Here is a 14238-nt window from a genome sequence, read left to right on the forward strand (position 1 = left end):
TACAATGTGATTTCGTTTTGTATGTAAGTTGATTGTTTATTTAATAAAAAAAATCTTGTTCGAAAAACTGGCTATACTTCTAAAAAGAAAGTTTCATTTAACGAACTATTTAATTTTCTATTCGTTAATCGAGGTATGACTGTATTACTTATTATATATTTATTTTTTTAATCTTTAGACATTTCAAATCATTCTTATACTAACTTCAACACAATATCATACAAATTATATGCAACTAATAATAATAATATAATTTATATAGATATTAATATATCTAAAATATATATTAATTATACTTTTATCTTGGCTATTATATCTGGTTATTAAGACATTAATTATGAGTGATTTAAATTTTTAATACATTTAGATAAAAAACATATTTTTAATTCTTTGTTATTTGTTAGATTTTCTTTGTTGGAAGATGCGTCGGATAATACACAAGAATTTATATTAATTGTTAGTGATTATCGTATTTAATTATTATCCATAAACGTGTTGTTTTCTTTGCTACTAATGTTTTTTACCTTGATTGAAATTGCATTGTTATTAATACTTCTCACTATTCATTACGTAAGCTCGGCAATATATTAAAGAAAATGGATTTCAGGTAATTTTTATTGGAAGATACCAAGAAGAGTTATATATAAATATCGGTTTTGGAAAGTCCAGAGAAATTGCAAATGGAATACATTTTTTAATTTGTAATGCAAATGAAAATCGTGACACATTTTAAAAATAACTAGAATTCATATATTTTTATTTATCTTTCAGAATCTTATTTTTATTAGATTATATCTTCTAAACAGAAGTAGCAAATGTAGAGAACAAAATAAATAAGGCACAGTGGAACCTCGCTTAACGATATTTTTAATTTACTTGAAAAACAAAGGTGTCTTTGACTGAAATTTGCATCTTTATTGCATATAATTATCATGAAAAATAACCATAATTCTTATAATTATGAATTTGATAATTTCGAATTGGATTTAAGTTTGAGATAATTTTAATGTCTTCAATACTATTTATAACATTGATAAGATATATATTATCAATGTAGAACAAATATCCTATAAATGATCTAGTTGTGCGTATATTTGCGTCTATTGATATATAAAAACTGGTTCATCTTAGTTGTTTGGATTTTACTCGATAAACCTTTGATCAAATATACGAGCACCTCACATAACGAGCATTTCACTTAACGATCAAAATTAATTGTAAGAAAAATAATAAATGACGTTTTGCATAACGAGTGACGATGAGAAGAGAAGTCACATATAATGTGTATTTTTGAATATGTTTCTTTATACGAGTATTTCACTATACGAGTATAAAGCCTGAAATTTTGTAACAGATAATACTCGTTAAGCGAGGTTCCTCTGTATATAGTTAAGATACCCAACTTTACATATGATGTTTTAATGTAAATCTAATACATTTGTTCATAATTTCTTTTAATCATCTAACGCAAGACTGCGCAAATTATTAAAGGGTTGCGAAATGATAGCAATCAGATCAACTATTTTCGTAGATAACTTGAAAATCGAATGTTGTGAATATCGAATAAAGAATCAGGGTTATCTTCGTTTGTTTTTAAGTGTGGGCCAGGAAACAAAAGTATATGAAAATTTTCACATGCGAAAAATGAAACACGACCATATTTTTAAAACATTGATATTGGAATTTTCTTTACTGGCTTAAATGGTAATAAGCAGGTTTCTTTCCAAAGAAATATCAAGTATCAACTAATAGATTGTAGAATATAAGAACTGATCTTCTGAAGAACATTATCATTGATTTCAAATCACTTGAAAATGCAAACATCTACTGGAACGGATTCTGTTTCATATTCAAATCACATAATTCAGTAATATAATATAATATTACTACTCACTTGTTGTTTTTTGTTTTAGTGAGAAATTTTAGGAATAGATTTGAATAAATATTTAATGCCTTGTTGTTTAATTTTCTGTTCTATTTGCATGTTTCTTACGTTTAAATAAAATTATTTTAGCGGGAGATTTCAGGAATGAAATGACTCCTGTGAACATTTATATTTCATTGAGATGACAGCTTAATAAGACATCAAATGATATATAGGAAATATGATCGCTTTTTTAAGATTTCTTCTTTAGGTATCTTCTTCATATTAAATAGATTATTCAAATCAGTGAGAATTCTTAATATTTCTTAAATTCATAGAAGTTTATTTATATTGCGTTTTACGAGTAATAAATTATATAATTTAGCAAAATATCAAATTACTTCTATGCTCATAAATAGTTTGTTAAGTATACAATATATAGCTACATACAAAATGTTGAAACAATTGTTATTTTTGTATTGCGTAGGCTGTTATCAGTCAGCTGAGCAATTCTTTATAACCTACATAGGTAACATATGAAATTTTTAAAATGGTTTAAATGATTGTGCTTAAACATTTTTTTTTCGGTTTGATTAATTTATCTATAAAACAATTTGAGGTTACGACAAGGATGTATTCTTTAAAACAGTGTTTTTTTGACCAAAAACTTAATGCGAACCAGAAAATATTCAACTTTTTATAAGCGAATCGGTAACAATTTTATTCTAGAAAAAATCTATTGTAAAAGAAATAGTTGTACATTTTTTAAATTTCTGTTGACTAGTTAGATTAGAATTGCAGACAATCGGTTGAATAACGCTTTAAAGCAAGGGTGAGCAACCTTTAAAGTTTAAAGATTGATATTGTATTTATGTAAGGATAAAGATAAAATTGCATAGAAAAAGAATTGAACCAATTAAGTTTTGTTTAATATTTATAAACCAATTTTATTGTAAGTTCACATAGTTTCAATAAAAATATATTAAATGGTTAAATTGGTACAATAAAAGAATAAAAACACTTTTAATAGGAATATGGGAAGCAGAATGTCGTTTTGGTACATATAAATATAATTAAAAACGGTTTTTTTAAAAATATACTTATTCACTAATATCACTATCACAATAGATTCATTTTACTTAATGTCGAATATATGATTATCCATAGAATTAAGGAGCCTAGGGTTATGCCTAAAAATATCGTCTTCTTCCGATGCCATGGACCACCCGAGAGATCCGGAGGCGCGTATTTAGCCCTCGCTGCTTGACAAACATCCGGTCTACAAGATGTCGCTGGGGTCTGCGGATCCGTCTGGATTCCGCTGCTTCCATTTGCCTGCGTCTGGGTCTGCGTCTGTGAGACCTTCTTCCCTTGCTTCGGACTCTGGTTTGATTTCGTTGCCTCCTTCTGCTCTAACAACTCGGTGCCTTTCTCAGGGTCCTTATTATATGCTCCATTATCCATCTGAAAGCGAACACAAAACGCAATTAGCATTGATTCCAATTACGAATTTCAATACAGTTAAGTCTTTACTTGGTGTCAAATAACTGGACTTTTATTTACATCTTGCGTTTAAAGCAGTGTGACTAGAATCATGAATGGACAATTCAATATTTATACATCGAAGTGCTAATACATTACATGCTGTTCACACAATTTATACTTTCTTTCTAAACAAATTTACTAACATTTATATTAATTTTATCTTTATTTATTCTTTACCCTTTTAATTACATTTGCTTACTAAAAATATATGTCTGATCAAGAAATAAACTTTCTTAAATTAATTATATTTGGTATACAATTAAAATAAAACTATGGTAGTTTTTAAGTTAGAATATAAATTATAAATTATTTTAACTAATGTGATCATAAACTGGCTCAATTCGTAAATAATCTCATTTTGTATAATTTTATATTTGGTGAGTTATCAAAATTTGCGGATATCAAAATTATTTATAGATCATAAATGTAATATGCACAATAAACAAAATTGATAATATGAGATTTCTTTGAATTTTGTGCAGCAACAGAACGCTGCATTTGAATGTACAGTGGAACCTCGCTTAACGAGTTTAATCCGTTCCAAAATTTCCGGATTTTTATGCGTATAGTGAAACTTCTCATTGTCACTCGTTATGCGAAACGTCGCTCGTTAAGCGACTCATTTTTCTTACAATTCATTTTGCTCGTTAAGTTAAATGCTCGTTATGCGAGGTGCTAGTTAAGGGAGGTTCCACTGTTTATTCAGATTTAATTATTATGACATTATTTTACTTCGTCAAATACACAAAATATATTTTTATTTAATAATGTTCTAAAAAAATAATATCTCAACAAATATCAAATATATTTAAAAAAAAAAACTTTATTTTCTTATATGGAAAATTTCATAAAATAATCAGTAGTCGTATTTTATGCCATTTCAGTTATCAACAACAAATTGTTTTGATGTTGCTCATGTCATGCTTCATTTCTAACCGATAGCAACAAGGAAAAATCACGAGTAAACAAGATTAAAAATTGATTATCCCAGAGAGAAGACACAAACATACAATGTAAGTGCTCCAATGAAAACGATTATAAAATGAAGTATGTTCAAACACAGCGTAACAAACTTTGAAGAAACCCAAAAATATACATTTTACGGTTAAACCATTGAACCGAAAAATCTCGTTCTTTCAAATTATTTTGTTATATAAAGAAGTGAATAAAACTAAAGTTACTTAATAATGTAATATAGTTTTATTTAAACAAAACTTATATCTGAATATATATATACTGTGGAACCTCGCATAACGAGCATTTCGTTTAACGAGCAAAATGAGTTGTAAGAAAAATGACTCGCTTAAGAAGTGACGTTTCGCATAACGAGTTTTTAAACTTGTGTATACATATTATGTGTATTTTTTAATATGTTTCAAAATACGAGTAAAAATCCCGAAATTTTGGAACGGATTAAACTCGTTAAGCGAGGTTCCGCTGTAAATAACAAAATGAAATAAGTATACAAATAATAGAACTAGAAAAAAAAGTTTTGGCTTTAAAAGTTTGTTAGTTCCTTAGCAAATTGATATAAGTTTCCGTTGAATAACAATTTGTTTATCGCACAATGATAAAAGTGCAAATTTTGGATATGTATTATTTGCAAATGATGTTCTAATTACATGTAACCAACCCAATTGTTTCGCTACAGGCAATTGTTTTAAATTGCTCATATTATAATGAAATCAACAAAAAATATAGTTACATAATAGTTGACAGTGTCACAGCATTGAAATTTGTATTTATATTTATATTCATTTTCTGACAGTTATCTTGAAAACACAAAGATTTATTTTAAAAGCTATAAAAATTGCATAAAGTTCATATATAAAGTTCTCAAATTAAAATTAATATATTTAATTTTAGTGAAATGTCGAAAAGTAATTGAAATTAATTTATTTGAAAATCTAAACCAATAATAAGATATTACACATTTTTTTATGAAATTTTCTCATACATTCAATTGTAAATTTGTGTATATCAAACATAAATAAAAATAAAAGATCATTAAGTTAGATTGAGAAAGTATTATAAATATTTCAATTAAGTAATTCCATTGTAATTAATTAATATCGTATTTTTGCACCTTATGTAGAAAAATTAAAATCGAATTGGGGTGGTCAGGTAAGGTAAATACTTTTTGGAACGATAAGTTTTCATTTAAAAAAATATTTCAAAGATTGTGAATATTTTTATATAAAAAAATAATCTCTATAGATTTAAGGTGCGTCTATAAATATTTAGTTAAAAATTAGTAAATAAATAATTGTTTATAACGTACGTACATCATTGAACAAGTTGATCTTGTACGTTCCCATTTCGAATGAACAGAATCAGAACTAACCGAGCACACAGTAACAAGCACAAAATATATGAAACGATTATGGTTGAAAACAAACAACAAATTGTGTCACTACAGATAATCCACGCACTTTTTCATCGTCATTAAGAAGAAGTCGCGGACCGCAGAATGGACGACAAGTGGTCGAGCAGTGAGCGTAGACTGCATAGGCAATGTACTCCAAATTACCACGAGGTACGACCTACTCCTAACTGAGTTGGATCCCACCATACAATATTATTATTATTGTGATTTCTGCTCTTGTTTCCTAGAGGATAACCTTAGATAAGATATCAGCGGTTTCCAACCATTCCAGCCGCAAGCAAACAAGCCACTTTTAAATCAGATACACGTAAAAAGAGTCCTTCCGATGTCTTCAATTTAAAAACTATGACGAGAAATTGCATGCACGTCGGTTATGAAATTACTGAAATGTTTTTGCATGCGACGATAAGGCCAGGTCTGTCTGAATCATTGTTTCGTAATTCGAACAATTGTCAATTAACATATCTTTGTGCCGGTTATCGCACGGATGCAATTACATTTGTCATTATTCTAACTTCTTTATTACCAATATCCGAATTCATATGTTTACTGTGAATACATAAGAAAAAGCAACACACAAACATATTAATATTCTATTAAGTAATGAAACATATTTTTTTTGTAAATTCCAACAAACATGTTTTGCATTGTTGTTGCATATATCAGTTACATTTCAAACGAAAACAAATGTTTATTTCATAAATATATAAATGTTAAGAATTTAAATGTATAAAAATCTGTCAGAAATAATAATATATAGTGTAACATTGTCATTGAACATTGTTCAAAGAAAATATCGATTTTTAAACAGACAATTCTGTTTGTATTTCGAAGATGCGTTTGATGTCCGAACATAAACATCTTTTGCAAATCTATTCGTTATTCGATTTGTTCGCAGTCCAAACTATATTCAAAATAGGGGGTCGCGAAAAATATTAGGGGGGTCGCAGAATAATTGATGATGAGATTCAATCCGTTATGCTTCGGAGGGTACCTTCAAAGTTTTAAGTTTGGGAAACGCTGCATTAAATTAGTCATTTTCTTCTCCAAACAGGCAATAATATTAATTAACTTAAACTATCAATTAGTATTCCACCAATGAGCAGAGAAATGTTATCGCAATGTTCTGATCATGGGGCGACGATACCAAAGGCATTATTGCACTAAATTAGTGGATTCCAGATTGGATTGTTCGTTAACCAATCATCGATTTATATTTGTTACCCAAACATGTAATTATTTTGCGAATGATCCATTATCCGATTTGTTCGTTTACCGAAAAAATAATAATAACTAATATAATTCAAATAAATAATTAATTCGAAATAAGTTTCTACTATTATTGTTGATTTATTATAATATATGTATGTAGTATTATAAAAAATATTTTGGGGATATTTGGAAGTTCGACTATAAATATATATGGAATTATGATCATTTTAAAAATATTGATTAAAAGAAAAAAACTCGTGCAAAACAGCCATAATTTGACATAGTAACATTTTTTAACTCACACTTTACTCAAGGACAAAATTTTTATTCAATTACGTTATATAAATATATATTTATATAATTTTTTTATTGTACAAGAAACACATGGAATATTGTTATTTACTCTCATTATTTGCAATTATACATTGTTTTTGGATAATAAATATTTGAAAACTTCTATTCAGGCTTATATTTATTTAATCTAATTTGATAACAAATATATAGCAGGTATCATTATATAACAAAAAATAAAATTAAAAGAAATTGAATCTAATTTATCTCTCGCAACTAAAACTCACCTGAAGGAAATAGAAAGTTGTCTCGATTGCAAAAAAAATAATAATAAAGAAATACTTAAACAGAAACTAAATTATAAACGGAGAGAGAACGTAAATAATAACAAAAGTGTAGTCGATAAATATAATTCTTTGATGCTTTCAAGTGAAACGGAACAGAAGAGAGTTGCGAATGCGAATGGTCGTAAGAACTTTCTACAACGTTTCGAGAGGTATAAAAGATAACCTAAGCAAACATTTAAATCCTACACAAACCTAAAATATTAAAGGTTTTCAAATAATGATTGTTTCGTGTATTGAAGAATGTTTTGACCAAATTTAAGACCAAATAATTGAAATATAATGATAATATTGATATCAATTGTTTTATTTCATTTTTTGGTATAAATCTACAAAAAAAATATTTGAAATTCTTTGTTTTACAAAAATGCAAACAAAAAGTATTTAATATTTATTTAGAAAATCTATCTATTTCGACCAAATGAAATACTGTTATTTGTGTTACAATTTTCTTCTGGGATAACTGAAAATAAAGAGGAGAATATTTATACTAGATCTTCAAAATAGCTAACACAATATTAAGGACCAGTTCTGTTTTCTCTGTAATAATTTTTTTTATTTGAAAAGTTCATGAATGAGCTGGTGTTTCATGACCAAATGATTACATTGTGTTTTTCATTGAACATTTACTATTGAACTGCCAAGACGATATCAAGAATCAAGCATATCAACAACAACAACAATATTGTACGATCACCGAAAGAAATCCTGAAAATGACTCATCCGTAGAAAAATATATAAAAATAAGTGATAAATGAAAAAATATAAATGAACAAAAGTATACAATAAATAAATATTATATAATAATAAATTCAGGACAAAAACACTATGATTTAAAAAATATTTTTTAATAGGATTTTTTTAATGTTTAAAATTTGTTGATCTTCAAAAATTATTAAAATCTAATATACATAATCACAAACAGAGGAATACTTCATAATATCAACATTTGGCCAGGAAACATAATAAACAACATAAATGATATATTCAAGGATAGCTGTTTTTTAAACTTCGTTTCCGAATAATTCTGTTTCTTAATTACTGTGCGTTGTAGATTAAAAAAAATAGATATATAAACAAGAAAAATAAATAAATACCGTAATTCAGGTAGATATCAACTAATGGGAATACACCGCACAACACACACAACACGAAAGCATCAAAAATTTTTGAAATAAAACCGCAAACGCGAAAAGATATATAGGTAACTGTTCCTTATCTGAATCATAAAACATGACTATGCACGATGATAGCAAATGAAAAAATAAAAAAATAATTAAAACGTAGTCTACGGGAATTATTCGCAAATTACCTTCGTTTACTGTGAAATGAATTACCTTCATTTAACGTGAAGTGCGTGGATTTAACGAAAAAGAGATTCTCGATGGCATCGGCAGTCGGATGCACAATAAGTTTTGCAGTCGGATTCCGAGATGACTTTCACCGGTGTTTCCCTTTTAGTTGAGGTGGGATATACTGATTGAATGCACTTTTTTTTTCACTGTTTTGCTTGCAATGAACAACGCAGGCAATGAAATTGTTCGCATCAAGGTTACGTGGAAACATTAATAACAACGGAACATATTATTATTTATTTTTAACAGAATTTTGTAACTCTCTTTTGCGTGCAAAAATGATAGATAACGCTCGTGTATAATTTCGTAGCACTGTCAACCTTTCAAAAAACGTAGCCTCTATCAATGTTCCACGTCAGATACAGTTCATCATGGCTCATTAACGTTTACAATAAAGCTGATAATAATTATGGAAATAATCAATAAGCAACAAAGGAACACAATAATATATTGTTTTGAAGATTAATTAATTAACCTTACTTCTATAGAAAAACATGTTATGAAAATTATAAAATATTTGTAGTTTAATATTACAAATATTGTATAATTTTAATTTATTTAATGTAAAACATTCTAATTATTGAAAAACTATAAAAAATTTAAAGATTTTCTTTTAAATTAATTTAATTTATTACTTAGTAAACTTCTTTGTTGGCCACAATTAAAAGAAAGGATCTATCAACAGAAATCTCTCGCAAAGTGCTGTTTCGATGAAGTCCGGATTCAACCGGACTATAGGTTTCAAAGTTTAATTAATAAAATTAAAAAAAAGAAAATAATAAATTTTATCAAGATGCCTTCAGGAAAATATATTGATTATCACTCTATATCTCTTGTATAAAGTAGTATTCGTAGAGTAGCTATGTATTTTTTGTTGATGACTTTAGTACTAAAATGAAATGAAAATCAATAATTAGATAATCTATATTAACATAAAACATCGCAAGACATGTTTATACTCTATCTATTTTTTTATTTACTTATACAGTAAAACTTTGTTACGCGCTACCTCGATTAATGCTGATTTTCTATAACGCGGTTTGCTGGAAATCTTAAAATGTTCATTGATTCCCGAACACGTAGCGCTGTGCTTCCCTGCTACCAACATTTGCTTAATGAAAGACAAAGTAAGCGACAAATGACTCTAAACGATTTTATCGCCAAAAATCAAAAATATCAGAAGATCCAGGATCTTCATCACAAAAATAAACTTAATATTTATGTTTGCAAATTCTTCTGTTATATAAATCTTATATTAGAATACAAATTACTATAAATACAATTTAAAATTAAAGTAAAATTTCTTTATTTTTGGTAGCGTGTTCCTATTTCCCTATTTGAAAAGAATGAATAGTTTCTCTTTTGACAGTAGAATAAAACAGAAACTGCAACAATAGTTGAAACCTTCAAAGCAATACCTTAATTTTTTACTTAAAATTATGATTCATCTTATGTAAGATGACCAAATTATATTATATAAGGCAGGACAAAAAACATCTTTTAATTCTCCATAGTATTTTTTTCTTTACTATTCATATTGAAAATATTATCGAAATATATTAGACAGTCAAGGTATAAAATTAATTTCTTCAAATTTGAAGCTTGTTACGGAATAATGATAATGACTGATAGCTCACTCTATTCACTATATTTCTGAAATATACAAATACAAGATATACAGTGGAACCTCGCTTAACGAATTTAATCCGTCCAAAATTTTTGGATTTTTACTCGTATAGTGAAACATATTAAAAAATACACATAATATGTGTAGACAAGTTTTAAAAATGATGTAGCAGGTGCACAATCCTTCTCTTCTCATCGTCACTCGTTATGCGAGGTGCTCGAAAAGCGAGGTTCCACAGTGGTTTTTCAATTTCTTATACTTCGAGTAATTAAAAAGAAATGTTCATAAAAACTATAAAATGTATTATGAATGAAAGCAAACATTTTATAACATTTTCTCATAAACGTCTATAAACATTTGATTGAAATACAATGGTAAGAACTTTAAAAATGTAATGAACAATATTAAAAATGTAAACAAAGTTATATTTCTGGATTTTATTTCGCATTTGAATGATTTGTTAGGATCATTAATTAAAATGTCATAAAAATTTTAAGTCGTATATTTTAATGTTTACTTTAAATTCACGAAAAGTATATTCAATCCTTTCAAAACTGCGACACACAGGACAAATCGTTAAAAATCTAGATTGACGTCACTTTCACATTATTGTCTATTTTTTATAAATGTTAGGTATATCTTATTATCAGATGCAGCTTGTCTTCCAAAAAATACAAAAACTTACTTTAAACAGTCTCATTATTACAATTTCATTTAAATTTGATGTACATTTTATATGATGTACTTTATTTTCAACCTCTAAGTGATTATTCAAAATATAATAGATTTTAAATAGATTTTATGAATGTTTCAAATATTTAAACAAAAATGAAAATATTATTAGTATATTAGTTTATATATTTGATATCATTAATATAAAAAAGGTTTTGATGTCAGAAAACACTCATAAATGTATACATAGTAATAGAAAGCTATATATATATACAGGAAACCCTCAGTTTACGACGCAGTACTTTCGCTCCAAAAGCCGACGAAAATCGGCTTTTGCGTAAAATGAACTCGTATTTATAGTGAGGTAGGTATAGGGTTAGGTTCTACATAACTAAAATATAAAGCAATAATTGTGTTTACTCATCTTTAACATATTTGATACATTTCTTTTTCCATGCAATCTGGTGTATATATATTAGTTTTTATATATTTTTTCGAACTACATTCTAAATATTATCTACCAATAAGATAATAATATTCACTGTTAATTTGAAATAAACATCCGTTAAAATTGCGGTTTCTTGTTTCTAAGAATATATAATATAAAAATTGTTCCAAATTCATCAAAACAATTCTTACATAATTTGGTGGACTAATGTTACTGATAACTTAAAGGAAACTTTAAAATAATTTTATTTACATTTGTAGACATATACACCATAGTCATGTTCTTGATTGCACATTTATACAAGCGTACTAACTGGGCTGTGTTTGAGTTTGATTAAATAATGACCATCAATTTGTTGCTTAGTCTGGCTCGGACAATGTTGAAAACATACCGAATGCGTAGTACATGCATAATGATAATATTAAAGATATGACTCACATTTTTGTAAAAGCAATAGGGCAGATACATTGAATCGGGGTCGCACTAAGGAAAACTGGCCATTGAAGATCGACAAGTTCATTTTGATGATTCTCTTGCTACCGCCATAATGACACTATGACACGACATACACGTTAGGACTGTGACAGTGAACTGAAAGTCGCACAAACAACGAACGTATTGTTTTATTTAAAACATATTACAAAAACATATAATGTAAAGGAAGGATTTCTTAAAGTAGATCACAAAATATCTTAAACCTGATGATATAATAATCATAATAATTTAAAAAAATGATTATACTGAAGAATAAAGCATTAGTACATTAAGATAAGAACTTTTATAGCCGGACGATAAATTCCTTTTCGTACTGTCGCGGAATCGATATTTCTTTTGTAAATTCAGCTTTGTCAATGCGAGATGATGGACTTCCCACTTCACGTAACCACTTCTTCCTAAAAAATAATTCATAATTATCGTTTTGGTTCAATTCCGAAAAATCAACAAAAATTTGTGGTGGCTGTTAAACCCGAAAGGGGTAGAAATAGGGCCGGAGAGATTTATATCAATAAATAAATTGATATAAATCTCTTAAAAAAAAAAATCATAATTGATACCAAATCTGATCTTAAATATTCACTAAATGAAGTATTATGTATGATCATTGCAATGTATTGTAAAGTTACGAAAAGTAAAATTCTAATTAATTTGCATAAATCTTACATAATTTCGACTTTTTCAACATTTCCTTCCATGACACCAGTAACTGTCCCCTTCTCGGTGTTCATGCAATATCCGCCAAGTCCAAGAGCCGAAGCTCTCTTCTGGGTATGCTAGTGGAATGCAACCAACATTACGTATGAAAATAATTGCCATCGTCAAGCTTCCAATATTTGCTATAAGAGAATACTTACCTTCCTGAAGAACACACCTACAAAAATGAAAATAACATATGTTATGATTGGTAATTGATTTTGCATTATATTATACCTTGAACTCTGCCAAACACTTCGAAATGTATATTGACGAACTTCGGCTGTTCCGTTTGATTTTCAGACATTTTCGAGACCGCAAATATGAATAAAATTAAGGTTACAGGGACGAACAGCTGATACCGATCGAAATACCTATACATTTTTTTAATACACAAACTTGAGGCGAGTTTCTGCTAACAGATGGAGCACGTTATACAAATTTGATTTATTTTTTAAAATTTTAGCATTGCTAGAAGTATATACACTAAAGATTTGTTAATTTGAATCTAAGAAGAACCGAATCCTGTTTGTCTACAATGACCTTACTCTTACCCTCTTATATATATATTATGTATTTTTTTAATAATCCAAGAATGGTTGAATAAAATCCATTTTTCTATTATAATTTTCCAATTATATGGTATAATTAATGACGAGTTTATAGGTCAAATTTGTCATTTGTCATTTATATTACCTTTTCAAAGCGTTAAATTTCTGCGTAACTTGAATTAAATTTAAATAAACTAATAGTTTGTAGCGTCTGTAAGGTTGGTTAACCGGGCCCCAAATCAGAATTGAAAGTAGTGTCAATTGGTATTTCTATTGATTTTAAATTGATATGTGATCTTTGTACTTGATTTTATCAATATGTACTTTAAAAAGAATCTTGTAAAGACATCTACTTTAGAATTGTAAATAAACTCTTCTGATTCTTCTAAGAATTATAAGGAAAAATATAATATAAAGTTAATAAAAGCTTCAAAACACAACCAGAAACTTGTCAACTAACTTATCAATCGTTTGTACTAACTCATAAGTAATGTTATTGAGCTGTCATTTATATTTGCAAAGTACTTGTATCAATTCAAGTATTATTGGAGATACTTGTATTATTCTGGTAACTGCTCCTAATAAAATAAAAAACTTTGATTTAAACAGTTACTCTCTTAACGACGTTAAATGCCAATAACAAGATATACTTGTATTGTTACAAGAATTTTTTTATTTTCGCTCTATTTCTACCCTCTTTCGTGTTTATCGACCCTCAAAAATTTTTGTTGGTTTTGAGTATCGAAACAACT

At 27.6% G+C, this 14238-nt stretch overlaps 2 protein-coding genes across 8 annotated transcripts; both read right to left on the reverse strand.

Annotated features, from left to right (window-relative positions):
• Positions 1-2866: 2866 nt before the first annotated feature.
• LOC108567910 lies at positions 2867-12315 on the reverse strand. 7 transcript variants are annotated; one of them, XM_017928689.1, is made up of 2 exons: positions 12183-12315; positions 2867-3328 (listed from the first exon to the last, which is right to left on the reverse strand). In XM_017928689.1, the coding sequence occupies exons 1-2, from the start codon at positions 12210-12212 to the stop codon at positions 2984-2986; spliced, it is 375 nt and encodes a 124-aa protein (XP_017784178.1). In that variant the 5' UTR covers positions 12213-12315; the 3' UTR covers positions 2867-2983. The 7 variants fall into 7 exon arrangements, with proteins under 7 accessions (XP_017784178.1, XP_017784179.1, XP_017784181.1 ...); XM_017928690.1 differs by lacking the exon at positions 12183-12315 and adding an exon at positions 11997-12163; XM_017928692.1 differs by lacking the exon at positions 12183-12315 and adding an exon at positions 8980-9142.
• Positions 12316-12349: 34 nt separating this feature from the next.
• Positions 12350-13332, reverse strand: LOC108567909 (acylphosphatase-2-like). The gene is made up of 4 exons (XM_017928687.1): positions 13173-13332; positions 13097-13113; positions 12906-13015; positions 12350-12637 (listed from the first exon to the last, which is right to left on the reverse strand). Exons 1-4 carry the CDS (start codon positions 13315-13317, stop codon positions 12523-12525), a joined length of 387 nt encoding a protein of 128 aa, XP_017784176.1. The 5' UTR covers positions 13318-13332; the 3' UTR covers positions 12350-12522.
• Positions 13333-14238: the final 906 nt, after the last annotated feature.

This window comes from Nicrophorus vespilloides, unplaced genomic scaffold (genome assembly GCF_001412225.1).
Source record: "Nicrophorus vespilloides isolate i.1.1-1 unplaced genomic scaffold, Nicve_v1.0, whole genome shotgun sequence".
Lineage (NCBI taxonomy): Eukaryota > Metazoa > Arthropoda > Insecta > Coleoptera > Silphidae > Nicrophorus > Nicrophorus vespilloides.